Below are 25,239 nucleotides of genomic sequence, written 5' to 3'. Positions count from 1 at the left end.
ATTGGTTCGACTGACATGGTTTTCCCCTCTATATATGCATATGCTTCTATAGACTATATGACGCAAATCCGCAAAACAAAATCTTCAGATTTTGTAAAGAGCGCCTAAATGGTAAGCGTAAAGTAAAGTTTTTAACAAGTTTTATTTAGTTTTTCTTGCGACTGATAAAAAAAGTATGTGGAGCCTAAAATTAAGTTGTACCGTTCTGTTGTTTACAGCTTTACAGTTTGAAGTAATTCAATAATGACCATTGACCATTACGTACTGGAAAACGACCGCCTTGAAGGTGTACAATATACATTTTATTTTGTACACATTTTATTTTTGTGAGCACGCTTATTGTCAGAAGAAAAAAGAAACCCGCTGTCACAGTTATACAGCAGAAAAGATTTCTATGGGCAAACGACGCAGCCCGCTTTTTGCATCGATATCCGTTAAAGCATTAGCATTTAAAACATTTTATTAATATACGAGGTATATGATTCGAAAAAACCTTAAGTACAGCAATGACCCCCTTAAATTCAAAATATACTAAATTAAACTGTTATTTTTGATTCGCACAGTTATTTTATTTGACTGTAGCTCAGAATTTTTTTCGAAGAAGATTGCGAATATTAATAGTTAATAATTTGATTAGGTATTACAATTTATATGATAGACTCACGATTGGACTGTACAGGCAAAGCTCTCATGCATCTGGTAATACTGCATGACAATTTTTATTAAGCTAAGTACAGCGGCGGTTTGCATTTGCTGTAGCTGTCGGATTTTACGATATTAATGCAGTAGTCCATAGTGTACTAACTTAAAACTCGCTCGTACTTTTACCTAGCACACTTCCAGACTGTCCACTTTCAAACTGAACGATCACAAACAATATCCCTAGGGTAGTATGTTCGTTTACAGCTTTGCAAAAGAGAAACTACTCCTACATGTGTGTATTCGACAACGCGACTTACGTTTTAGAGCAACACAACTTTGCTTCCACTGCATTTATAGATGAAATTCAAAACATCCGAACACTGTGGAAAATTCAAAATCAAAATGGATCAAATCCATCCATATCTACAAGCCTACCTACCTACAACTGCACTGTACATACATCAAATAAAAACCAAAGCGAAACAATGGCGCAAAGAAAAGAGTATACTACGATTACAATGAGACTTAAAAGAAAGACTTATAACACAGGGTTCGGTAATAACATGTCAACGTCGGCGATTCCGTTCCAATTCGCACATCCCTAACCAACCTGGACGTTCTGCTCAGACAAAAGCCTAATACACAAAATAAAGAGAATCAAAAGCGTTATTCATACACTTCCGACAAGAGAACACGTGTGACTGACACAGTCGGTCCGAAAAACTCTCAAAATAAAATTTCCGTGTTGATTCCACAAACAACACCCACACTCTTTCCGCCACATCAATGATTCATCCTGATTCAAACATAGCACCAGTGGTGGAGAAAATGCTCAGTCACGATTAGGTGCCACCGAACTCTTCCCAGCTGCTGACTCCGTTCGGCTAACCGAGCCTTTCTTGTGGTGCGTCTGCGTGGAAGTGCCCTGCATATCCACATCATCATTATCCGAATCGGGATACTCATAGTTATCCTCATCCTGATCGGAATCATCACTATAGTAGAAATCAGAAGTATCCATCAGCATTTCGGGCGCAGGAGTCTTATGCTCCACAAACACGGTCTTCACACAGTAATCTTCCACCGTCGTAGGCACTTTTACTCCATCGCGCTCCGCTTCGGCTCGCGTCTGCATCACCTGATTCTTGACTATTTGCTCATACTCGTTGTCCCGACCTTGGGAATCTCGATAACGCCGGAACATCACTGAGGCATCCACATTGGCAGGACTGCTAGTATTTGGTTCGTTCAGCAGGGAAATAACACTCATCAAAATGGTCCGAACATTCTGCGTCGGATTCCAGCGCTCCGAAGGCAGCTCGCCACTGTGCGGATCATCACCGGGCGGATGCAAAATGCTAATGCACAAATCACCTAAGCAACAGAAAGTCGTTAAAGTTCTGCTGACGCTGAGCATTTATTTTTAACCACGATTGATAGCATTAACAGCAAATTTAATCACATTCAGCAATAACAGATGAAAGGAAGCAGTCCTCTTTCAGAATACCAATAAAGATTAATTTAATTGCGAGATCACGGTCAATCTCACAAATGAGTGTTCGTAATAACGGGAGAACTTATTCAACGTACCAGGGATCACGCACTGTAACACATTAATAGATTTCGTTTTCCTTGTTGTGCAATACAGCACAGTCGACATGCACTAATAACCTATTCAACCAGGAATATATTTCAAGAAGTCCTTATATTCATCACGTGCCGTATTATTATCGCCTCGTTCGTCGTACTAGAAATTTAGCCATCACATGAATTACCGGCATCGTGCCAAATGTTTTTAATACTCTGCCTACGTCATCGTGGCTTTTGCCGCAGATAGTAATTAAAGTAAGCGTTCAATGCAATCGATCGTCGAAGGAAGGAAACACGCTATATGCATTACAGATACACTCAAAATTGTTCATGGAACAAAGGTAAAAATTGTTGATAAAAGGAAAGCATGACTCATACATGCGGAATACCGAAATACGCGGAAAAAAGACTTGCTATAACTATGGAAAGACGTGCATTTTACACGACTAGTATACTAAAGGCAGTACGCACGGCATAAGCAAAATTTCCTGATTGAATAACGTTTTGTTATGCGCATTCTTACCGTTTTCGTACACGTTTGGGTGCCTGTAAAAAATTTTGAAGAATCGTTAGAAACGAAATTCTGATGCATAATAACAAGAACTGCTTACCATATTTTGGAAAGAAACCTAATCGAAGGAGGGGAATAAGGATAATCTTGCGGAAACTTCATATGAGCTTTGAAGTATCCTCCTTCATAAAGTGTTCCAGGCGGTCCAAAAATGGCCACTTCCCAGTCAAACAAATTATCTTCTCGTAGTAGTTTAACCTAAACATCAATACATTTACATAGACATCGCTGGACAATACGCTCTTTTACAACGCATGTTTATCACCAATCGACACTGCAGCCTGGCCACTGTTTTTTGATAACGGTCAATGAACGGACGAACGATCGGTTTTTCTACGGTGGACTCATATTAAAAGACGGCATACTAATCGCAAAACGCACATACCGAAAGCACAATTGTACTTCAGTGTACGTGCAAGCCGTTCTACAAAAATTGTTCCTACTCGTAGCGAAAAAAAAGCTTGAATGCAAACTTCCAAACCGTGCTTCAGTGTCAATTTTAAACATTTATAGTTATTAAAACTTTTTGCAGTATATCCTAATCATCGCACCTGTTGAGATACTAACGTCAAAAAACTAAAACTCGATACTTTTGATAAAGGTAAACTGTACTTTCGATTCGTAAAAATGATACGTTCCCATATATACAAGTCGGCTAAAAAAATCTAAAACTTGATCAAACTAAACAGAATTCCCAGCTAAAACAACTTATAAAATTTCGAAACAACAAAAAGACAAGTGGAAAAATTTTATATGACCATACAAGTAAATAATTAGCATGACCATAGTGATCATTCATACTTTGAAGCCTTCCACGGGTTCTTTCTGGATGCTCTGAAACTCTTGCATCAATGCTCGCACAGCGCGGCCGGAGGCACTCGTACTGGCTGAATGGTGCGACATGATCGATATTTTTTCTTCCTGCTTTCTGTCCTCTCTGTCCCAGCTTCCGCTAAGCGCCCAGCTCTTTAAATATTCCTCGTATTGGCGCTCTTCGAGCTAATACGCACACAGCCTCCGCTAATACCCAGCTGCACAGCACAAAATCATCCACGTGACGAACCTCCTAGGAAACTGGCTGGCAATGAAAGAAATTGCCGTTTTGCCTGACAAGCTGACTCACAAATTCAGATCTGCAAGCACAACACACATAAAGTAGGTTTTAGTATACTGATTTACGTAATGCTGCGCTGCTGCCGAGAAAACATTTCCTTCATGCACCGTGGGCTACTGCGCAAAAATAACTGAACCATCTGCCAAACCAGTTTGCCAAACATAAAGAAAATGCCTGACATAGCGATTTCCATGGCCAACGCGTACATGCGACTAATTATACAGAAACAGCTTATACATAAAAAGGAGCTGACACAGTATCCGTGGAGGTTACCTCACCAGTTTTTACAGGAAGTACCGGTTACGAGTTTATACGGTATTGATTACTCTTTTCATGCGGCAAACAGCACAGCTTAACTAGCAGATGTCGGCAATATATCATAAACGGAGTTATGTAATTAACAGCAAACAATTTTAAGCTCGTGACACAGAAAAATTATTGCTCTTGTAATACAAAATTTTCCGGCTTTCCCGGCGTTAATTGTCCAAGGAAACTGCTTATCATAGTGGCTTATTAATTAGCATTTATGGCAGAGATAACCCGATATCATAACCGCTATAACAATTTCACGATCATTAATGATACAGCACACGTGACGAAATCCCGTCCGCTGCTTTACCGAATTCGGAATTGTTTTTGCGGTTAAATTGTACATTCACGAAATTTTCGCGCACTCAAACCTTTTTTTCTTGTTTTATGCGTAGTCAATGATTTGTATATATAGGTGAAAACGTGCGGCTATGCGTTTATGCTGTTATTAAGTTAAAGTAGGTGTGCTAATATGGACCGACTTTCAGATTTTATAATGATAACATGAAGAACGTTTTTACACCGATCCACTGTTCTAGCATGTTTTTCAAATTTTAAAATGAATTAAAATTCGAAAAAAATCGTGGAAATTTGGATCGGTGTAAAAACGATCTTCATGGCCATGTGCATTTACATGCAAAATTTGAAGGAGATCGGTCCATAATGAGACTTTTGGTGCACCTGAAAGAATTTAAACTTTTGGGAATTTTCTTACAGCCATAACTCCCGACCCGGATGTTGCGCGCACAAACGGTTTTCACACCAGTGTATACAAATCATCTGGCTACAGAATGCCATAAAACGAAACAAAGAATGATATGTTTGGGAGTGCGCGAGAATGAAAGTTTCCGTGCACGTACACGAATTCAGTACCATGTACCGGGCCACTTCCCTTAAGTATCAAGCCTTGAATCTGTATTACTTAAAATTTTTCAAATTACAGGCTTAACTTTTAAAAATTTACTGCTCAGATATTTTGCTGTAGCGTAACATAAATTAAGAGTAACAACAGAATACAGTTACGATAAACAGGACAAAAGATATTCTGGAAATAACCAAGTACAGTACAGTAAGCAGGACTGCAATTACTTGACTAAAATTTTATAATAGTACCTGTTCGGTCGCACTAGGAATAACTGAGAACTCTCGTGTCTCGTATCGAAGAATCCAACGGGACTCGATTCTTCCTAGTCTTCAAACCTCCAGCACCGGTTTTTGGGGAAAAAATTCCGCTCTAGAATAAGTGATCACTTTCAATTAAATACAGTAATATTACGTAAACAGCTTCGGAAACACTTTCGACCTCCAAACATTAATGAATTGCTTACTGAAGAAATGTGGGCTCTGACAAACTGAACCTGCGTACCGCCGTACCTCTACGAAAACTGAAAGCGATCGATCTAGCTCGTACGAACGAAAACGTACTAGTAACTGTACTTACTTTATGGCAAAACGGTCAGTGACGGAGTCACGGAGCCAATCCGGTCTCTTCCACATTACAAAACTGCTAAAACTCCGCCCATGTATAAACACACACGCTATGTTCGCCGCACTTTTGAACAAAATCAGGCTTTCAACAATTTTAACTTCGTTCTACCGAAGAATATTATTTTATTTTGAAACCTAATTTTTTCCAGATTGAGCTGACGAGATCAAAGTAATATTAATGCGACAAAAATTAGGTTTAAACTCAGGTTATCTTTTTAGCATCTAGCTATCGATCGCGTACCACCAGTTTTCCGTGGACCATGTCGTCCCATCATCGTTCCGGTATCTGGGTGCAGAAAAACAAGAACCACAAGCATGGCCAACATAAAAGCAAAGGAACCCTTCATAATCAACAAAAGGGTGAGTAAGTTTTAAAAGACGTTTGATACATCCTTGCCCGGAACCTGGCTTTTTTTACAGGCCGTGTTGTGAAGCCAGGTGTTGGGAAACGCCGCAAGGATCAAGCAATTAACAAAATCGTTCGCAAAAATCAAGTGAGGCTTAGGACTCCAATGTGATTTCTTAGTTCACAACTTCACATACTCGTACTTAATTTAGTGCGGAACGCCTGGTACACAACGCAGATTTGTCACTCCCTTCCTGCATTTACAGAAAGCACAGAAGAAAGCGCTTCGAGATTTCAAGAGTTTCCAGGAGAAGCAGAAAGTAGATTCGGTTCCTCTGGATATCTTGATAATTCCTCTCTGCGAACAAATTTCACCTGAAAAATTTTTGGATCTTTTGCGAACCACTCAAAATGAAGAAGACGTGGAAATGACTGAAAAATCCGTCAACTGCGTCCGTCTGAAGTTCGTTGCCATGTTGCAGTTTGGACATCATGCTTTCATGAAACTAGTTGGATGAACTTGCAGGTTTCCCCGTTTCAAAATGGATTCAGTTTTTCGGGTCGCCAACCTGGGCGATTTGTTCGGAACCCTGGATCTGGCGAAAGTGCGTTCGTGGCACCCCCAACAATCGTTTTCTCACAATGAAATTGAGCCGGCCTGAAATATTTGCAGGCTTCGGATGTACTGCTGTTTCTGCACGATCCATTTGAAGAAATGTCAGCGGAGATCGGAAGCGTGTTGTCATCAGTTTTGGGCCAAGGACTCCCGGCGGCGGTTGCCCACTGTGTCTTCATCGAAGTTGAACGAGATGTAGGCAACTACAGTATCTGATTAAGTACAGTGCCTGTCGGCTACTTCTGGTGGTGAATAAAAAATATTGCATTGTAGCAAAATGTGCAAGTCTTCCTTAAAGAAAAAAGCGAAGTGAAAAAATCAGTTGCCAAAAGAATTGAACCATGGTAATAAAATGTTTGATTTCGCATTCGTAAGTGTGATGCCGCACAAGTTTTAAAATCATGTTTTAGGTTTCCTGATGCGTCGTTGGAGTTCGTGTGTGGATCACCGGATATTTCCACATTTCTCTTCCGTATTAGTAATATGCGTCCACAAATGACAGAATATCGTGAAATGCGGCCCTTTCTTATCGCTACCGACACCGTCTTCATAACGGAAAATAACCAGGTGAGTAGATAAAGAATACGTTTGATCAACTTTGATGCTTTATAAGGGTACCATATAGGCTGTGAGGCACCCCTTCCCACCCCCGTATATTCTAGGCATCCATTTTCGGACCCTATTTCTTATAGTCACCCCTTATTAATTTATGTTTACAGAAAAGGTTTGTGGAAATAGTTTATTCGGAGAATGATTTAAGGCACATCAGCATCCTGCTTGGCGCATTTATACTGTAAATGGCGCGATGTCGCCGAAGCCTGCAGAACTGATAAGTTGTCTTTAATATGTTTTTTGACGCTTACATATGAAAAGATACCGGCACGAAAGCGACACTACTCAGTTTTCACCAGACCGGCTAAAATGGTTTTCAGTTTTACCTGTTCCGTTGCTGTCCCTAGTGCGGACCGGTACCAACCGGAAACGAATGCAGGATGATTTTACTTGTAGTTGTCCTTAAGCGTGACTATAGTCACTTCTATAACGGATAACTTTTTAGCAAGGTTGAGGGGTGTTGGGGCGTTTTTTAACACCGGCGCTAGCACGAGACCTTTAGTCTGTTTCATTTAGCTTATTGTGGGAAGGAAGCATATTACGCTCCTGCCCTTGGCTTCGGCTCCAACTGTCTTCCGTTCTATCTTTCCGGCTTTGTGACGTTTTTTTGGTTTTTTATCATAAGTCATGGCGATACTAAAGAGTACTGCTATTTAGTACTGCCATGCATAAGTGCATGACAACTATGAAATTAAACGAAGTTGACAAGAAAAATGTGTAAATGAAACACTCACATAGTACGTAATCGTGTTAGTAAAATGGGTGTCTGTAATAAACCGGGTGCGAAAAAGGATGCCTCTGATAAACGGGGGTAGGAGGGGTTGCCTGTAAGGCTATAACGATTTACGGTTGCCACTAAATGAAAACCGTTCAGGCGGTAACTGATTTGTGTGGTTTTCATTTTTGGGCGCCATGGGTCTTGCATCATTTCGTGTTTGTTTCGAGGCTTTTCAGTTTGAGTTTTAGCGGTCTGTTTGGTATGTAGTCGGAAGAGGGATTTGTGGAAATCAGTGGTATTCTGAAGGGTGGTGTCCTGGATGTTAATCATCCCATCCATATTCCTGGTTTTGGGAACTATTTCCTGGAAGAAGTCAGGGTTCAACCACCTGGATCGCAATCGGTATTAATACACCGAGCACTCTCTTTTGTTATTGGCTGATTGCAAGAGAAAACTGAACATTTGCTTTAGAAGAAGGAGCGAGACAGAAAAGTTGGAACCGTTCCTCCTGCTTCTTGCATCAAAGCCAACCCTAACGAGCAGCATTCGGAAAGCGAAGATGTGGAATTTGATGAAAATCCCTCCGAAGATTTAATTGATCCCTCCACAGGTTGCCAAAGCATTTTGTTTGCTATTTTTATTTACCATTTTACTACTTTAGGCGATTGGCTTATACCTGTAAAATGAATGTGTAGTAAAGTTTTGTTGTAGTGGTGTCGCAAAAGAAACGGACTGTTAAATTGGTCCCCAAAGGGACCTCTCAGTATCAGGCTGCATGGATAGTTGATGATAACGATGATAACGAAGCGGGAGATGAATCCGAAGGTGCCGAGGATGATGCCATGGATGTGGAAGGCGGTGATAATCTGGATCAGGAATGTGAAAAAATGTCTGTTGGCAGTGTACCGGAAGGCGCTGACGATGAATTGGTAAATCCTTTGCGCCCTAGTACTAGTCTTTTTTTTCAAAAATCCTTCCTTTTAATGTTTTTGCAATGAGCTTCTGTCAAAATTCGTTTACTATTGGTGATGTTACAAATGATTTAGAAGTTCGTTACAAATGCTTGAGAATGCTTTGTAATACATTTGGGCTAAGTTCCATTCTTCTTGCTTCATTTGTAGGTTGAGGAACAGACAGATAAGGAAGATGGCTACGACGGCCGTTTTGACGAAGAGAATGAACGTGAAGCGTAAGCCGGTTTTTTTATCAAATATTTATGGTAAACCAGTTTATCGCTAGGTAGCCAAGTTTCATAATGTTGCCCTTGTTTATCCTTAGGTACTCTAAGGCACAGGCTCAACGTATGGATGAGCAGTTTCCGGATGAATTAGATACACCGCTCGATGTCCCAGCACGAGTTAGATTTTTCAAGTTCGTCTACCGTGGCTCTTCGTTGTTGCCGAACGTCTAAATCTTCGATGTTTTTGTTAGGTACCGCGGTTTAGATGATTATCGCAGTACTCAGTGGGATGTGAACGAGAATCTGCCCCCAGATTATGCTAGAATCTGCAAATTTTCAAACATGCGTTCGTTCAAGAAGGCGGCTTTGGATTTTTCGAATCGCACTACAGTCGTAAGTTCTGCTCTCGGTGTTGGGCAAGCATGGACCCGGTGCATGTTAGAGTGCATCGGGGACTTATGAATAATTGCAGTTCCGATTTCACATAATGAGTATTGTACTAACTATGCTAAATCTTAGGAACCTTACAACTATGTTACTCTGAAACTGAAAAATGCGCCGCGAAAATTGGTCGACTCGTCGAGCCCTCTCACCGTGTTTGGTTTATTGATGCATGAAGCAAAGATGACCGTTGCCAATCTATCGCTAAATAGAGTCGTTGGTTTTGATGAGCCTCTTAAAAGCAACGAAGAATTCGTTTTCCAATTGGGCTTTCGGCGTTTCCGGTGTACAGCGCTATTATCCGAGTTGAGTCCAGGAAGGCTGCACAAGGTTGTACCAGTGTTCAGTTGAATCTCGGAATACCGATTCTTGGGTTTGATTGTTGTGATAATCTTTTCAGTTTTTACGGTTTCTTCCAAATGCCGGGCACTTTGTCGCTTCCATCTATGCTCCTATTATATATCCGCCAACTCCGGTTCTGATGTACAAAGAAACATCAGGTAAAAGGCTTGGAAATGTGATGTTTCTGTTGGCTTTGGTGGTTAACGTTGGTTATTTAGTGCGCATGGGTTAACGATTATTACTTTAAAGGATTATCGCCGCAGTGAGGTGAAATCAGTGCATCTGTATTTGATGACTGAAGCATTTGTTAATTTTTACAGATGGGGCTTTGACTCTTCTGGCAAGTGGAAGCTTGCTTAGTCTTGATCCCGATCGTGTCGTTTTAAAGCGGGTTGTACTCAGCGGACACCCTTTCAAAATCAATGTTCGCAGTGCGGTGATCCGGTTTATGTTCTTTAATAAAGGTACTGGGTACTGGTAACTATAGGTATGGTGTTTGAATGACGAAATGCAGTTTAAAAATTTCTTTTTTGTAGACGATATTAATTGGTTCAAGAAAGTCAGACTGACAACCAAGCATGGTCGGACTGGAGAAATTAAAGAGCCGCTGGGAACACACGGCCACATGAAATGCCGCTTTGACGGACAGCTGCAGTCGTCTGACACAGTTTTATTAAAATTATATAAGCGAGTGTTCCCCAAATGGACATACGCACCGATGCTGACAATTGCCTGAGAGTTTTATATTTGACAGATAGTAATGCCGAAACCGAAATAAATAAATGATAAATCTGTCTGTTCGGAATTTTCGCGACTAGTGGACTTCACGTTACACTATAAGCAGTGCAATATACGACTTGCTATAATTAACTGAGACTCTAAACAAAATCTAAACAAACTCTCAATGTGCAAATTCCACACGCCTCGACAATTAAAATGAAAGTATCTATTTTTGCCTTTTGAAGATCTTTTGGAAAAATGCAAGGAATATCGACTGGGGCAGATCTCCACACAGTTGTTCAATTAGCTCTGTTATGCGAAATGCTGATTCTTCTTCATACTGGAGAAATACTTCGCGCATTCCTAGATCTTCGTAAACCTGCTTGATGCGCGAAATACATTCCGGTTTATCGATTCCATAGTTTGTCTGAAAAATATAAAACTACACTGTTATATGTATATGTAAAAATATGGAAACTTTGCAGTGTTAGAGCAAACACTCACCTCTAAAATCTTTCTATGTTCGGGAGTGCCGCGTTCTAAAGCCTGGACAATTAGCCAACTGCATTTTTTATCTTGAATATCCGTTCCTATTTTCCCTATAACTTCCGGTGCACCGTAACAGTCTAAGTAATCGTCCTAGAAAGTTCAGACGTTAAAATAAACCACACCATTAAATGAACATGCTTGTAGGTTCCCCACCTGAACTTGAAAAAAATGTCCCATCTCTAAAAGAATTGCTTTTGCCCTTTGATGTGAATCAGTTTCATATATCCCGGCCTACGGAGCAACATAATAGTCATCATCCCAACTACTGTACATAAAACTAAAACTTTTGCTTTGAGAATTACAAAGTTTTTTTCTGTTAATCAGAGATTTTTCATAAATACTGTACACATAAACGCACCAAGTACATCGCAAGGGCAACCGGAAGGTAAAAGGAATAATACGCTGTTTTGAACTTGACAATGGCATCATAGTTTTCTCGCGTGTATTTCGTAAAGTCTACCGGTTCATCTGGTCGAGAAAACACCATGTCCAAGCACTGGCCAGTTATCGTTTGTAATGTAACCTGTGTAGGAATACAACAGTCAACCATAAATTATAATGAATAACTTTCGCACTTTTTGCTCCTAAATTCGTAAGCAAATTCTGTCCCAACAATCTCTCACATAACCGACAGATTTTCAAATACCAAATCCGAACCGACGATACGTTATTGTGCTTACTTCATGAAATAATTCCAGGATTTTCACATAACAAGGAAGCCCATCAAAATGGGCTTTTATCAAGGCGTAAATGGCGTTTTCCAGATAAAAAGCGTCATTAATTGCCATCAACCCAACTCCTTTCTGCAACAACCAATTCACATCATCCAGCGGATCGCGTGTGGTTCTCAGTGCACACCGTTCCAAATACAAACTTTGTACAATTTTGTACAGAGTAGAGCAAGAAAGCAAACTTTGCTTAATTAAGCGTCAATTATAAACATGTAAATTTTATCAGCCAAAATTAGCACAGACAACTAAGCGGCCAAAAGTTAATGGGAAAAAAATGCGCAGACTAATTATAAATTACTGGATAAAATGAACTTCAGGTTAATACAACCCACAAATTCTGTCAAACTAAATAAAAGCAGTTTTAAATAAAGGGAACACTCCAAGACTTTCGCAAAAGCACATCACCTACGACTACTATGGAACGATAATCTGTCAAGAATAGGTTTTTACCTACATTTCTAAACCAGCAAGGCTTTCCGCGTCTCGTGTGCGACTGGTCCATAATATCATCCGCAACAAGGAAAAATGCTTGCAACTACAAACGAAGAGTCCATGTTCCACCACACTCTATGCATGCATTCTCGAAACTTCCAACTAACTAACCATGCATTAAGCTCCTTTTAAAATAGGCGAAACAGAATTTCGTACCATTTCTACACACCATCCTAGGATAACAGCCTGCAGATCGTTTTCTTCGGGAATGTGCGGATGTTTCATGAGCAGTTTATATGTTTCCGCCACGGACAGTCCGCGATTCTTTTTTCCATGAGGCACATTTTCCTCCAGCACCTGCACATATAACTTTACCCGATGGAAACACACGCCAATCATGTGGACATGAACATACGGATCGAAAGTGATTCAACGCTTCCGTCGTTCCTGGATCCGCCGTTCGCGAAGTCAGTTCGCTTAAAATGTGCTGAAAAGTGGAATCAAACTTTTCCTGTAGAGATTCTTTGTGATTCGACTGGGCCATTGTAACACGATGCAAAAACTAAAGCACAGCCACATACAGAGTATTTGTTTACAAAAGATCTTCTATTAATGACATACGGAAGACACAGAACTCAATAATTATAGTAGCCAGCTGCTACTGTTAGCAAGAGATAATGGGATTATTGGAAAAATTAAAAAAACTCAGATCACTACCAGACGACGGACAATATCGTACGATTTAGAGCAAATCAGATTTCAATAATATCATATGCCTTGTGGAAGATCAGAACAGAAAACACGTTTCCATTCGAATGTGAATAAGGGGAACGATGCCGCTTTACAAACTCACAATCAGCTGACAATGATTTGAAAACTAAACTCAAGCATAGACCTCCTTGTTCTTATGAAGCAATTAGCGATAACCATCGTCCTGTTAAAAATCAAAACGAAGAAGCATCGAATGATTTCTGAGGGCCGTCGTACGATACCAAAGTGCACGCCGCTGATACAGTATCTGTACAATGTCATAATGATTTTTATGTGCGATCGTACTGTACAATACATCTATGAAAGAACACACAAATTACTAATATGTACATACAGTACTTCCCAACCTAATAATTATTATTATAATTTATGTTTGTCACCTACTGGCTGCTTCCATTTACTCACTACAATGTTTTCAACAAAATGTAAATTATTTGGAGATTCTTTTTCCCGAAATAATGCATAAATTATGCGCATATTAAATTATGTACAGACTGTACGAGTAGTAATACGTGAACATTTGTGGATGGATCTTACATTAATTTAGCGGTTTTTATTAATTAAACACTCTTCAAACATGATTTGTCAAAATTGTTTAAGTCAGTTTCTTTAACGCTTTTCATTTTTGCTGGATTTTTTTAATTTGCTGTAACGTCCTGTTTGAGAAAAATCCGTTGAGTTCATGCGTGATGACCTGTCTGATCTGCCTATCTTGCTTAAGCTTAATTCTAAAAGTTTCCGACAGTAAACAGTAATTTTTTTATTTTAGTAATTAAAACGACATTTAATATTGCAAGTATGTGAGTGATAATTTTACATAGCAAACCTGAAATACATCAATTTCGGTAAGTAATCCAAGTGTGCTACCTGTGAAAACTCTAAAAGCACTGTACTGACGCAGCGGCGCTAACAACTTATTAATTTTTAAAATCAATAATTTATCCAAATAATTTATCCGCTATCTTTATACGCTACGAGTAGCTATACTGTGCAGTACGCATACATACGCTGTCCGAGTACGACTTTTACTACAGATGCATCATCACTGCGCTGGAATAAAATACATAATTTTGTATATACTGCTCCACAGTTTGTCAATTTGTTAGATTCCGTGAAATAACTGTAATAATAAGAGAGTACCATTACAAACTTCCTCCTAATATAGATGTATTTCTGCCCTATGGACAGCTCTCCTGATACAATTCCTAAGCTCATTTTTATCATCAACGCGCCGTGCCTTTGTACAGTATGCAAGAAATCAATTATTACAGTTCCGCTAGGCGCATGTCTTTTGTGGAACTCAGACTGCAGATTTGTATACACACTTAATGCAGGCTTTATGCAACAAAGCCAAACTGTTATTTCCTTCATCAGTTCGAGGGTAAATCACTAGCAATAACAATATCGCTGCAGCAATCAATATATGGCGATAAACTTATGTATGCCGCTAAGTCGGCGGCACCAATATAACTTGCAACTGTACATTTACTACTCCACTGAGAGCCTTTGTCCTTTTGCTTGATTGGATTCCCTCACAGAGTTAGTGTCGGAAACCAGCGCAAAATGTAAATGAGTGTAAAGTTGTGCTCGAAACGGCGAACCAAGTGGCAGCAGATTGCTAAACAACGATAGCCGCCAACAAGGTCTATGACACTCTGCTTGCAGTATCGTACTTTAAGCCGAAAGATGCTTTTTGAATTTTCTTGTGCATTGCACTAGAGCTGTTCCTAAAATATTATAACGTAAGGATATGTTCTCAATTTTCAGTGCGCTTAATGCGCTCCCTTCATATTTTCCTTTCGTCGTGAATTGTAGCCAATTTTTACCTTTATTTACGTATACTGGTATACGCAAGAAAACCTTGATTTAAGATTTTCTGGTATTGAATGGGTTTTGGTAGATACCTTCTCAAAAGTACATTTGACGATGCGCGTGTACTTCTTCCTGCTGATTACTACAATTTTAACTGGAGGACGAGCAGCGTAGATGCTGTGCGTACTTCCTGCTTTTATTTGTTTTCACCAGACGATTAGTTAAATTAAAAGAATTGTGTTGACGAGAACAACGGAGAGATTATACCTCCCTACTGCTGCGGATACCTGAAACGTCACGTTCATGGAGAGTATTTCCGTGTCTCCAGCGGACATTGATTACCTATACGTCGTGGATCGTACGTGCACTGAGGACGCGAGCACAACTGATGGTAATCAGGAAACAGCTGAATATTCCCCGACGTGCTCAACAGCTGCGTTGTCCCTTTGTCTTGGGAAGAACTTGAAACTGCAAGTAGTGAAGCACAAAAGGAGATTGTACGCTTTGAATTCTGCCCATTTGTCGATGATCAAACGGTCGTACAGCCTCGGAAGCTGCGCTGTTGTGCCGGTAACAGTCATTCCTTCTTCGCTTGTACCTGAAGCCGTAATACGGCTCTTGGACGGCATTAACAGTCATCACGACGCCATTATTAATAAACATACAGATGAGGAAACTGCATCGAAAGGCATCCGCCAATCAAGCAAACCTTCTCCGCGTGCTACTACCACCCAACGGAAAACGGACGGTGAGCAATTCTTTTTAGGCCCGCAATGGTACAAATACCAAACCAACGTAACAGAGAATAACTCACAAAATGAAAAAATTTACAATTATAGTACGATTGTTTCTATGCTTTTCATTGCAAATTGATCTACCGCAGTATTGCATCAGATAATGTAGGAGTGCGCAGGTATGCCGTAGATGTAGGTGTCAGGCAAATGCATTTCAATAGTGATGTGATCCCAGATATTTATATGAAATATGGCTATTGTGGGAGCATTGGGCAATGTCCAATGGGCATACACAAAAACTATCAGAGCACACAAACTGCCTATAGCGCGTTTACTCTGCTTCGGTTTTGACAACAAATTACAGTATCGTAAGCTTTGCATATATCGATAACAGCCACTTAAAGGTCATATTACTTAATAACTTTATTTCTTGTAAGCCTAAAATGGAACTCTCAGCTCGACAGAAAAGTTCTCCTGGTTTCTTTATCCCGTCGAGCGTGTCCACATCGCGTTTGCAAGATACCCGCATGACGGATGCTAATTTTTTTTATTTTGAACAGGTCACTGTATAGTTCCTTACAGTTGAACGACGTACTCTAGACGAGTAAGTTGACGCCACTAGAAAAGCGACGATAACTCATACTACTAGTTTGCGGACGTAAATTTGCGGCGTTCATTTTGTAAGCGGTGTATCGTTAGAGAATGAAAGTTTGAATAAGTATTCTTCTTTTTTGTTCTTGACCTTTAAGAATAGATTGACAACTAGTTTACCATAAATTTAGGTTTCACGACGAAACATATTGTTTGGGCTGGTGGTTTTAATGCAGTAATGTGTAATGTTTTGTAATAGTTTTAACTGCAAGTATCTTCATAACTATTGAGGAAATCCGGCTTCTGCTATTCCAACCGTTGTCAGTTACCAGTTCACTTCCGTCTGAAGTGCAAATATGGATTTACCGTAGGCATCACACTCAAATCCGGTAAATGTGTTTTATAAAACATGTATTGTTCCGGTAATAATTTGATAAATCACTCACGTACAACATAACGAACAGAATTACATTTATAGCGTTTAAATTCATATAGAACTGCACTAGCTTAATTATACAATACTGATGGTGAGTACGTTCTTCTGTGCGATTATGTCGGCGAACTTATAGGAATTATAATTAATGTCAGGTGTCCTGTGTATTTCATAATGCATATGTGGGAATTCAGAAAAGTTCCAACCGAAATTACCCAATTTGTTAAAAAGTGGCCTGCTGCTTTTTTTACGGTCGTACCGTATGTATTGTAACAAGATGAATTATTATACCGTAGTGTGTACCATACAGTTTGTGTCGGGAATCGACACTCTTGATTATAATCATGCCGCTTCCGCTTGCCGCATTGAATGCCGCTTCAGAGATGGTACATGTTGATGGATGACGTTTGATCCGCACGTCTCCGACAACAAGGAAATAGGTTTGTGTTGATGCGAACGTGGAACTAATTCCACTCATGCATGACGTAGATTAAGAAGCTTCGGCATTTACGGGGAAGCTCATTTGCACGGCATTTAAAAAGCCGGTCCGGGACCTGCCGCCAAACGAAGACAAATGAAAGTGGTCATAATTCCCACTGAAATTGGGAATCAATCAATGGTATTTTCAAGCGCTCTGGAGTCCCTATTCCAAGATTCTCTAGAGTGTTTTTATCGCTAAATCACCGGCTTTAACTAATCCGCGATCCTGCCAAACATCTGTAAGCTCTCCAGTTACACAGTGCACAATGGGACTCCTGATAGACAACTACACAGCAGTTTATTCATGCCACACTGAGCAGCAGTGCTGCAGCACCAGTATTGCGCTGTCGACAAACGATCTTTCCGCGTTGTAGCCTGTTGTTCTTCCCGGCGTTCCCGCATATATACTCCATAAAATTTATGTTGTTTTCTGTGTAAGATGATGATTAGCGTTTATCGATGCAGTGTCACTGGATGACTATTGTACATTCGCTCGCAGCATGCAATCGCTTAGCACTAATGGGGAATTTGTGATGTGCATTCATGTTAGTTGATAGCGACAGCCTTTTTGGCTTTTACTGACTGTATGTATTATTATTTAAACAAAAGCCAAGAAATTCTTTTGGAAGGGACACGTACAATACGGCATTCGACAACTTATGATGCCGTAGGAAGTTAACTGTTTGCTGTAATTGATGGGAATAATGGTTCTGGATCCAAACAACTTACGCCCAAAGTTCACTCTAATTGACCCAACTGCATGCATTTGCGCCGATGTTATGCGCGGTTACATGCCTGCCACTGCGATATATATATAGGTGTTGCGGTTATAATATTTGCATTTTGCATTTGTCAGAAAAGTTTTAATTCTTATGCTCCGCGAGGTGCCGGCGATTATGTTCTGCTAGAATCACATCTGGATCCCTGCTACCGAAGCGCATATTAATTGAGAATAATAATTATGCTGCTGAGTATTTTATCATTATCATGAGGCAGCATTCTTATCAAAAAGTAGCAAAACCTTCAAAACGACGCCTACAAAAGCGTTGTGGTTTTGGGAGTCCAACGATATTACTGTCATATGCTGCGAGATTCTTGCGATGCTTTATCCATAAAGCGACTAGTTCAATTTACCGTAAGGAAAAATTTGATTTAATTTAACTGCAAACATTGTACCTTTAACAAACCTATTTACTTCCGAGAGGATTATGGTGACAACACAGAAAGTTAAAGATGTTCCTTGCAGCTGTGCTATCACAATTTAGCGACCATAGTTTATAAATCAAATGAATCATAAGACTTAGTAACATCCGCAAATACAGAAAATTAGTGCAGGATTTGAAAATGATTATTTAATGTGATGAACGCCGAGTCATGTGCGTACGCTGTATATAATTACTAAGCTAGTTGCATTTAGATATAAAGTTTTATTAAGTAATGACTGCATCTACAAAGAGTGGACAAATTTTATTTCCTAACAATCTATCGCCCCCATGTTGCTGTCTGCGCGGACTATACGCGTGCTACTGTGCCAATAATTACTGACCTTAAATATTCAAAACTTACAATTAGGACTAACAAAATTCAGCAATTTTTTGCAGCTGCGCACTGTTGATGAATAACTTAACGCTTATTCTGAGCAATAAGCCGAATACTGCAGAATAATGCTGTCTGGAGTTTGCAGCGAAATTAACGACTGGTTTATTTGGCATTGATATATCGCAGAATATAATGATATATCGCAGAATATAATTAACGGCTGTGCGAATTTTTGTAATTTTGCGGAGGAATCAAACGCTCATTCTAAAATGAATAATTAGACGCAGTGCAAAGCGAAGGGGTGATGTAACAGTACATATCGCACTTGCAGGACCAAATGCGAAAGTAACGCTTTACGATGAGCTGGAAGAGGATGTGCTGGATGCTGAGGAAAGCGCACAGGTGTACGAATGGGAGCCAAATGACATTGAAGACGAAGAGGAATCCATAGAAAGCAATGGAGGTACTGTACAACAGCGTGTGCAATTCATAAATAAATTTTAGGTGACTGCTGTAACACGTAATTTAGAAATATAATGTATGTTTTATAGATGAAGACACCATTCTGTGTGCCGTCTGCGAACGTAAGTTTATACTCATCAGCCATCAGCACATCGATGTCATGCGAATACGTACCGTAATGTTGTGCTATAAGGGCCGTGAGAGATCATAATTTCCCAGGACGTAATTGTGGACATCTCTCGGGACTTAAAATTAAATTGTAGCGGATGTGTATTTAAGCAACTCATATAAATTTGCAAAATTTCGGTTTCTCTGCTCAGTGTCGATGTTGGCTATTGCATAACAATAAAACCCAGGGTTGATCTGACTGGCGTAAGCCCGCCGCCGTGATAGACTTTATGAACTCAGATATGAAAAGTCAAATCGATCGCTTTACATTTAAACAGTTGTTTGCTTGAATTTGTTTGCAGAAGTATTCGAAACTAAACAGGACCTAAACAATCACCGGGCAAAAAAGCGGCACTACTTTTGCAGCTTGTGCGAAGACATTTTCTTCAAGTAAGATATCTGTTTTCTCATTGTATGGCCGTTGGAATTTTAAATTCATACTTCTATTAATTATCACAAATTCTCTTGTCTTACAGTAAGACTGTACAAGCAACTAAAGAATTTATAAATTTAAATTTATGTGCAATTACCAAGCTATATTTCTAATTAGGATTTATCTAATAAAATGTGTCGGTACGTCATCGGTACCATGGTATCATGTTATTTCGTTGCTTTTCAAACTAATTGGTTTTATGTCGATGGTGTGATAGTCCAGCGCAACTGCAGCTCCACAAAACAAAGACAGAGCACTTTTCGGACGACGAAGGAGACGATGTGGATGACAACCATGCATATGGAACAGAATACCAGCTCCGAACATCAAATAAGAACCAGATGATTGCGGTAGAGAGCGAAATCGAAAGCCTTCTATGACGCTAAAGCGGGATGCTTCTTCTTCAGTACCGGTGATTTTATAACATAAATATACCTGCGAAAGAATTGGGGGAGTACTTAGTTCTGTTTTTCTGTTCAGATAGTTAACCGTAAAACCAAACGGGTATTGTTTTGTGTTCCGGAAGCTGATCCATCTTTCATGGTCTTTTCATTTTAAAGTTAGAATGAATGCTTATTTAAAGGCATGAGTAGTTTCTTGCTTTTTTATGCATAATTGACAGGATTATTTTGTTACAGAAGCAGAATGTCGGTTGCGGTAATTTTTGTACATTGACTATCAATCGTAAAGAAAAAACGACGAATGCACCATGTGCAGGCGGTACGTACCCCTGTTCTCAACCGGTGGAGACTGGCGAGTCACAATGGAAACCATAACTAGTGCTTATTAGTGCTGACTGCTGATAACATTTTTAAGGAAAGGCTTTAACACCTTGCAAGCAGAATTATACCGTTTACATACAACTGTCAAATGCTGATGAAAATGGACACATGCATATGTCTTGTCGATCATAAATCGATGGTTGCAGACCTCGTCGCCATAGGTCGGTTCCCGTGTGGCATAATTCCTACGTACTAATAACTAACACATTTTTAGTGTTGTAATAAAAACCAAGTTTAACGAGAAGCACATGCCTTCAGTAATATTCCGGGATTTCCCAATAAATATCATCAGTTCGATAATAAATTAAAATTTAATGATTTGTTGTATTAGTATTTGTACAGATATATGACTAGTGCCCTTTGACAGATCTGGATTCGCTAAGCCGTTAAGGCAACCGCCCTGGTAAAACAAGTGAGGTGTATTGGCAGTAGGGGGCGCCAGTAAGCGTTCCACACAGAGCGTGTACAGTCGACGGGTTTCGTCAAACACAAAGGCTGAACCACGCTGCCCGCGCTCTTCAGTTCAGAGGACCAAAAATTCCCGAGCCATGATGTTGGCAGACACTACTACTACATCGCGTTTTCCTGGAGATTGACTGATTTGCGCTGCTTATTCGATCACGTTTTCCGAAGTTAGCTACATTTATGGATATGCCGTCTGGAGAGATGTGTTCGTCGTCGGTGGTGGTGGACCTTACCAGAAGTCCTTCGGTAGAAAGAATGGCGCAACCAGCCACTCCGACGAGCGCAGTTGTGTACTGGCCTGTTGGTGAAGCGGAAAACCCGCGCATGCCATCTTATGTCATGGCACTGGACGCTGCGAACCTCTCGATGATAGAAGCAGGTGGTTCTCTCGTGGAAAAGGGTTCGTGTCGCGCCAAAATCCGAGGGAAAGAGTACGAACCATGCATTTTGCTGCTGCTGTCAAGAGGTATGTCAACAATGCAAAACTTCGCTAGTACGGCTGTACGCATACGGCATACCAGTCTTCAGGATTCGAAAGGAATTTCATCGAGATACCGTTTATTTATTTACTTGTGTGCAGGGGTGATTCACAGTGAGTGTGACGGTAATGTGTAACAGGAAAATTGTAAAAGGTGTTGCCCTGTGTTAGGTGAATCGGTCAAATCGTTAAAATTGAAACTGGTAAAGGAGGAAAAGAAATACCTCGACATGGGTCGCAGATACTGGAGAGAAGCGAAGACCGAGCAGGTACTTTGAAAATTTTGGAAATGATTCATTAATCCAGTGATAAGTGGCCTGAAAGGCTTGAAAAACAACGATGAACACTTCTTTAGTCTTTATATTTGGTGTACCGAATTTGACTGATAATTTCAGTCTGAAGTAATGGAAATTTGTATGGTCTTCGATGTTCATAGAAAAACGATGAAAAGAAGCAGAAGGAAGAAGAAAAGAAAATGAAAGAAGAGGAGAGGAAGCAAAAAGAAGCAGAACGCGAAGAGCAAAAAAAACAAAAGGAAGAAGAAAGAAAAAAACGCGAGGAACAGAAGAAAGAAAAGGAAGAGGAGCGAAAGAAGCGAGAGGACGAGAAGAACGAGCAGCGCCGCAAGCGTGAAGAAGAGCGCAAGTTAAAACTGGAGCAGGAAGAAGCCGCCGCCAAGGCCAAAGTAAGTTGATTCTTTTTGCGCAGAAATTAAAATCAAGTTGTAGGGAATTTAAAAGATGCAGCTTAAACAAAAATTGTGCAAAACTGTTGCAGGAAAAAAAGAACCGAACGGAAGCCAAGCAGCGCAGTATGATGGAAAGTTTTGTGATTCACAAAGAGAAAGCCAAACCAGTCCACCTGGTAAGTGACGCGGAACGGCATACATACATGTAAGAGTGCCTGAGATAGTTCGTTTGTTATGCTGGAATTGGGAATGCGGAACTTTTTTCTGTGTTGTTCATTGTTGTTTTGCTAACAATTTCTGATGATGGGACTTTGGTAGGAAGGATCGGGCGGTATTGCAGTGTTTCAGCCTTTCGAAGTGCAAAAGGGTGTCTTTTTTCCTCCATATTATCCTCCTGGTAAACTGTTTTTGTCGGAATCAGCTGCGGAAAATCTGCTTCGAGCGCTACAGAGTGGCGGGGTATGGCAGTTGTGATTTACGAAATTTACTGAGCAGGCTTACCTACCTGGAAAGTTCACCCTGTGGGCGGTGTTTTTAGACGTCTTGGGAAGGGTTGTATCTGGCGCAGTTGAAGCGGCATCAGCATGTTCCACAACAGTTTCCCGCAACTTGCCCACGCAGACCTTTGGAGAAGAGTAAAGAAGTTATCTTGGACGGAGAGGACGAAATCGAGTGCTCATTTGCAAAGTCATCAGCCAAATATAATGTGAAATTGCTGCAGTTTTCGGATAACGCCCGGCCGCCGTATTATGGAACTATGCGCAAAACTAGCAGCAAAATTCACGCTAGAAATCCGTTTAACAAAGATGCCGTAAGTGGATTAACACAGATAACGATTCAGCAGTGTTGAACTTATACCCGTATGGAATGTGGGAGTACGGTCCTTGAATGGTTTAAAAAAGCAAGGTTTTTGTGATTGGGTCGTCCGGTTTTGCTAAACCGTGGCAGTTGATACTGGCGGTCATAATTATTTTCCTTCGTCCAGTGTTTTAGTTTTATAGCATTCAGTTTTTTTTTTGTTTTTCGAGTTCATTGTAAATTAACTAAATTTGTAACGCTTATTGAGCAGGACATCGAATATGATGTGGACAGCGACGAAGAGTGGGAAGAAGAGCAGATTGCCGCAAAAGACGCTGAAGAGCTGAGCGTGAATGACAATGATGACGAAGAAGAAATGAGCGAGGTTGGCAACTAAAATCTGAATTATATGCATTGTTTTGTGAACACATAAGTTAGATAACATTTATTAGTATTTTGTGAGTAGAGAGCATTTATACACGAATGATTTAATCATTAATGTAATGGTGTAGTTCTCGTTCATCTTGTTAAACCTTTTGTAGGAGGAAGAGGATGATGACGACGGGTTTTTTGTGAAGGATGATGAAGAGTTTGAAAACTCAAACGATGCGGTAATGTGTTTGGCTGCTTGTACTACAGTAATTTATCAGTTAAAATAAGGAGGAAGAACAATTTTCTCAGGAAGCTAACAGGCAGAATATGGCCGCTGGTACGATTGGACGATGGCTTTCCAAAAGACCATTTAAGAAGCCCCCTAATCGCTACATTATTGGACCATTCTGGGCGCATCAGGAAGCAAAATGCCCTGAGGCTTTAAAAAAGCTAACTGTAATTCCCCTTGCTCAAGATTTTGAAGAAATAATCGAAAAGGCGGTTGCTCACGAGGACATGGGCGATTCTGTCAGCAAGATACCGGCTATAAGTACGTGTAAAGAGATAGAGATTTTCGTAATTGTTGTACAACTCGAAGTAATGTTTTTGTTGACTTGCTTTCTGTAAAATTGCAGTGATGCCGTTCTTAATTAAGTTAACACATGGCAGTGGTGCTCGCAAGCCAGCGATAGCCAAGGCGTTTCTGAATTTATGGGAAGTAAAAGAAAATCGCCAGGAATTGGCTGAATACGGAGATTTGGGCAGTAATGTCGTGAGCATCGTGCAGACTGTTGAACGGCCACGTGAACTGACCAAGGGTTTAATTTGTACCGTCATTGGGAGCATATCGACGTGGAGCCGTCCGCCCGCAACAGAAAAACATCGTCGACACTGCCATTATGTATCCGAAAAGGTGCGAGTGCTCTACAAAACGTTGGAAGGGCCATGTCTACCGAACCTGGCAAGTTGTAAAACCGAGGCTGAAAAGAAGCGAAAAGTCGAGGAAATCGCCCCAACATCACCGGAAATACCATTTAAACAGGCCAAAGTGGAGACGCCCAATAAAGAGGGCGCCAAACCTGCGCAGATTGCAGCCCGACGAGTGGCGTTCTGGAACGTGGATTCGAAGCCGGTTGAAAAAGAAACAATGGAGGTAGTCGAGTAAGCTACGTACCTATCTGGTGTTGTTTAAGAACAGTGTACTGTGCGGATAAAGAGCGCGTTTGGCGGCACGCTTATCCTCTCATAATTCAATATCACGGCTTTCTGACTTGTCGGCTTTCTGACTTGTTTAGCATACTGCTTATCAGAATCGAGTCGCTTTTTGTGTGTGTGTTATTTTGGGATAGGATTTGTTACTTGTTTAGTCGGCTTCCGACACTAAAATGAAATATAGATCCACTAGTGGGATGCAGTTCCGTTCTTTCTTCCGTTATGCTTTTCGAAGCCGTTATCAGTAGTTCTTTTATATATTCCTTTCGGTGCTTTTGATAGTACTCAAGTCTTAGAAGTCACTCCACTGCATGCAATAATGGGTAGCTTTATAGCTCTGAAAAGTTCTCTTGCTTTTGGCAGGAGTTTACCGACGATGCTGCCACATCGTATGGTTTACACTGAAACTCAGAGCGACAAAGAAATTAAAACTATCGATTTTAGCCGAACTGTTGACAGCGCCGCCTTGGATCTGTTGAATTGGCTGCAGTGGGATCGCCCAGCAGGCTGAGCAATGGAGCGCGTTGTATTAGTGGCGGGATGATAAATTCTGCCGTCGGCAATTGATGCGCATGTGCTTGACTTAAGTAGGGATCTCGTAACTTAAAGAGCAAGCTAAA

The 25,239-nt window shown here is 40.4% G+C and overlaps 5 protein-coding genes across 13 annotated transcripts; 3 read left to right on the top strand and 2 right to left on the bottom strand.

The window, feature by feature from the left end:
* Window positions 1-951: 951 nt before the first annotated feature.
* On the bottom strand, window positions 952-5,590 carry LOC129590828 (ubiquitin-conjugating enzyme E2 R2-like). Its single transcript, XM_055486244.1, has 5 exons — window positions 5,340-5,590; window positions 3,605-3,936; window positions 2,844-3,001; window positions 2,756-2,778; window positions 952-2,016 (listed from the first exon to the last, which is right to left on the bottom strand). Exons 2-5 carry the CDS (start codon window positions 3,704-3,706, stop codon window positions 1,475-1,477), a joined length of 825 nt encoding a protein of 274 aa, XP_055342219.1. The 5' UTR covers window positions 3,707-3,936; window positions 5,340-5,590; the 3' UTR covers window positions 952-1,474.
* On the top strand, window positions 2,153-10,763 carry LOC129590782 (pre-rRNA-processing protein TSR1 homolog). Of its 3 annotated transcripts, none has more exons than XM_055486159.1 (18): window positions 2,153-2,573; window positions 5,934-6,074; window positions 6,135-6,208; window positions 6,273-6,523; window positions 6,587-6,665; window positions 6,734-6,871; window positions 6,950-7,020; window positions 7,087-7,243; window positions 8,274-8,408; window positions 8,478-8,616; window positions 8,718-8,935; window positions 9,128-9,195; window positions 9,285-9,377; window positions 9,438-9,579; window positions 9,706-9,957; window positions 10,028-10,127; window positions 10,290-10,433; window positions 10,506-10,763. In XM_055486159.1, exons 1-18 carry the CDS (start codon window positions 2,534-2,536, stop codon window positions 10,703-10,705), a joined length of 2,442 nt encoding a protein of 813 aa, XP_055342134.1. In that variant the 5' UTR covers window positions 2,153-2,533; the 3' UTR covers window positions 10,706-10,763. The 3 variants fall into 3 exon arrangements, with proteins under 3 accessions (XP_055342134.1, XP_055342142.1, XP_055342150.1); XM_055486167.1 differs by having other exon boundaries at window positions 2,154-2,573; window positions 6,327-6,523; XM_055486175.1 differs by lacking the exon at window positions 2,153-2,573 and adding an exon at window positions 5,538-5,633.
* LOC129590802 (farnesyl pyrophosphate synthase-like) lies at window positions 10,628-13,381 on the bottom strand. 6 transcript variants are annotated; one of them, XM_055486197.1, is made up of 9 exons: window positions 13,141-13,381; window positions 12,817-12,963; window positions 12,618-12,758; window positions 12,424-12,504; window positions 11,919-12,041; window positions 11,597-11,761; window positions 11,392-11,469; window positions 11,194-11,328; window positions 10,628-11,116 (listed from the first exon to the last, which is right to left on the bottom strand). In XM_055486197.1, exons 2-9 carry the CDS (start codon window positions 12,943-12,945, stop codon window positions 10,916-10,918), a joined length of 1,053 nt encoding a protein of 350 aa, XP_055342172.1. In that variant the 5' UTR covers window positions 12,946-12,963; window positions 13,141-13,381; the 3' UTR covers window positions 10,628-10,915. The 6 variants fall into 6 exon arrangements, with proteins under 6 accessions (XP_055342172.1, XP_055342189.1, XP_055342198.1 ...); XM_055486214.1 differs by having other exon boundaries at window positions 12,817-12,888; window positions 13,023-13,379; XM_055486223.1 differs by having other exon boundaries at window positions 12,817-12,888; window positions 13,141-13,379.
* A 1,433-nt stretch (window positions 13,382-14,814) lies between these two features.
* LOC129587782 (uncharacterized) lies at window positions 14,815-20,518 on the top strand. Of its 2 annotated transcripts, none has more exons than XM_055481696.1 (5): window positions 14,815-15,732; window positions 19,093-19,224; window positions 19,313-19,345; window positions 19,694-19,781; window positions 20,042-20,518. In XM_055481696.1, the coding sequence occupies exons 1-5, from the start codon at window positions 15,288-15,290 to the stop codon at window positions 20,202-20,204; spliced, it is 861 nt and encodes a 286-aa protein (XP_055337671.1). In that variant the 5' UTR covers window positions 14,815-15,287; the 3' UTR covers window positions 20,205-20,518. The 2 variants fall into 2 exon arrangements, with proteins under 2 accessions (XP_055337671.1, XP_055337680.1); XM_055481705.1 differs by lacking the exon at window positions 14,815-15,732 and adding an exon at window positions 17,461-18,357.
* Window positions 20,519-21,090: 572 nt separating this feature from the next.
* Window positions 21,091-24,815, top strand: LOC129585702 (chromatin assembly factor 1 subunit A-like). Its single transcript, XM_055478497.1, has 10 exons — window positions 21,091-21,537; window positions 21,721-21,818; window positions 21,986-22,234; window positions 22,327-22,413; window positions 22,556-22,696; window positions 22,776-23,048; window positions 23,307-23,420; window positions 23,578-23,646; window positions 23,717-23,957; window positions 24,043-24,815. Exons 1-10 carry the CDS (start codon window positions 21,252-21,254, stop codon window positions 24,570-24,572), a joined length of 2,088 nt encoding a protein of 695 aa, XP_055334472.1. The 5' UTR covers window positions 21,091-21,251; the 3' UTR covers window positions 24,573-24,815.
* The last annotated feature ends 424 nt before the right edge of the window (window positions 24,816-25,239 follow it).

The sequence above is a fragment of the Paramacrobiotus metropolitanus genome, unplaced genomic scaffold (genome assembly GCF_019649055.1).
Source record: "Paramacrobiotus metropolitanus isolate TYO unplaced genomic scaffold, Prichtersi_v1.0 Parri_scaffold0000002, whole genome shotgun sequence".
Classification (NCBI taxonomy): domain Eukaryota; kingdom Metazoa; phylum Tardigrada; class Eutardigrada; order Parachela; family Macrobiotidae; genus Paramacrobiotus; species Paramacrobiotus metropolitanus.
Note: the sequence above shows the minus strand (reverse complement) of the source record. Positions and strands in the feature narration are given on the sequence as shown.

What these genes read in the sequence shown, in the direction of transcription:
- LOC129587782 (XM_055481696.1), top strand. Translation starts at nt 15,288, where the DNA reads ATGGAGAGTATTTCCGTGTCTCCAGCGGACATTGATTACCTATACGTC. An exon ending in ATCCATAGAAAGCAATGGAG is followed by an intron (nt 19,225 to 19,312) that starts GTACTGTACAAC and finishes TATGTTTTATAG; the next exon opens with ATGAAGACACCATTCTGTGT. An exon ending in TCTGTGTGCCGTCTGCGAAC is followed by an intron (nt 19,346 to 19,693) that starts GTAAGTTTATAC and finishes ATTTGTTTGCAG; the next exon opens with AAGTATTCGAAACTAAACAG.
- LOC129590828 (XM_055486244.1), bottom strand. Translation starts at nt 3,706, where the DNA reads ATGTCGCACCATTCAGCCAGTACGAGTGCCTCCGGCCGCGCTGTGCGA. An exon ending in AACCCGTGGAAGGCTTCAAA is followed by an intron (nt 3,002 to 3,604) that starts GTATGAATGATC and finishes ATTGATGTTTAG; the next exon opens with GTTAAACTACTACGAGAAGA. An exon ending in CCCAAACGTGTACGAAAACG is followed by an intron (nt 2,017 to 2,755) that starts GTAAGAATGCGC and finishes TCTGTTGCTTAG; the next exon opens with GTGATTTGTGCATTAGCATT.
- LOC129590802 (XM_055486197.1), bottom strand. Translation starts at nt 12,945, where the DNA reads ATGGCCCAGTCGAATCACAAAGAATCTCTACAGGAAAAGTTTGATTCC. An exon ending in AGCCTTGCTGGTTTAGAAAT is followed by an intron (nt 12,042 to 12,423) that starts GTAGGTAAAAAC and finishes TGGTTGTTGCAG; the next exon opens with AAAGGAGTTGGGTTGATGGC. An exon ending in TCCTGGAATTATTTCATGAA is followed by an intron (nt 11,762 to 11,918) that starts GTAAGCACAATA and finishes ATTCCTACACAG; the next exon opens with GTTACATTACAAACGATAAC.
- LOC129585702 (XM_055478497.1), top strand. Translation starts at nt 21,252, where the DNA reads ATGGATATGCCGTCTGGAGAGATGTGTTCGTCGTCGGTGGTGGTGGAC. An exon ending in AAGCCGCCGCCAAGGCCAAA is followed by an intron (nt 22,235 to 22,326) that starts GTAAGTTGATTC and finishes AAACTGTTGCAG; the next exon opens with GAAAAAAAGAACCGAACGGA. An exon ending in GAGCGCTACAGAGTGGCGGG is followed by an intron (nt 22,697 to 22,775) that starts GTATGGCAGTTG and finishes CGGTGTTTTTAG; the next exon opens with ACGTCTTGGGAAGGGTTGTA.
- LOC129590782 (XM_055486159.1), top strand. Translation starts at nt 2,534, where the DNA reads ATGCATTACAGATACACTCAAAATTGTTCATGGAACAAAG. An exon ending in TCATAACGGAAAATAACCAG is followed by an intron (nt 7,244 to 8,273) that starts GTGAGTAGATAA and finishes TTTGGTATGTAG; the next exon opens with TCGGAAGAGGGATTTGTGGA. An exon ending in AAGGCGCTGACGATGAATTG is followed by an intron (nt 8,936 to 9,127) that starts GTAAATCCTTTG and finishes CTTCATTTGTAG; the next exon opens with GTTGAGGAACAGACAGATAA.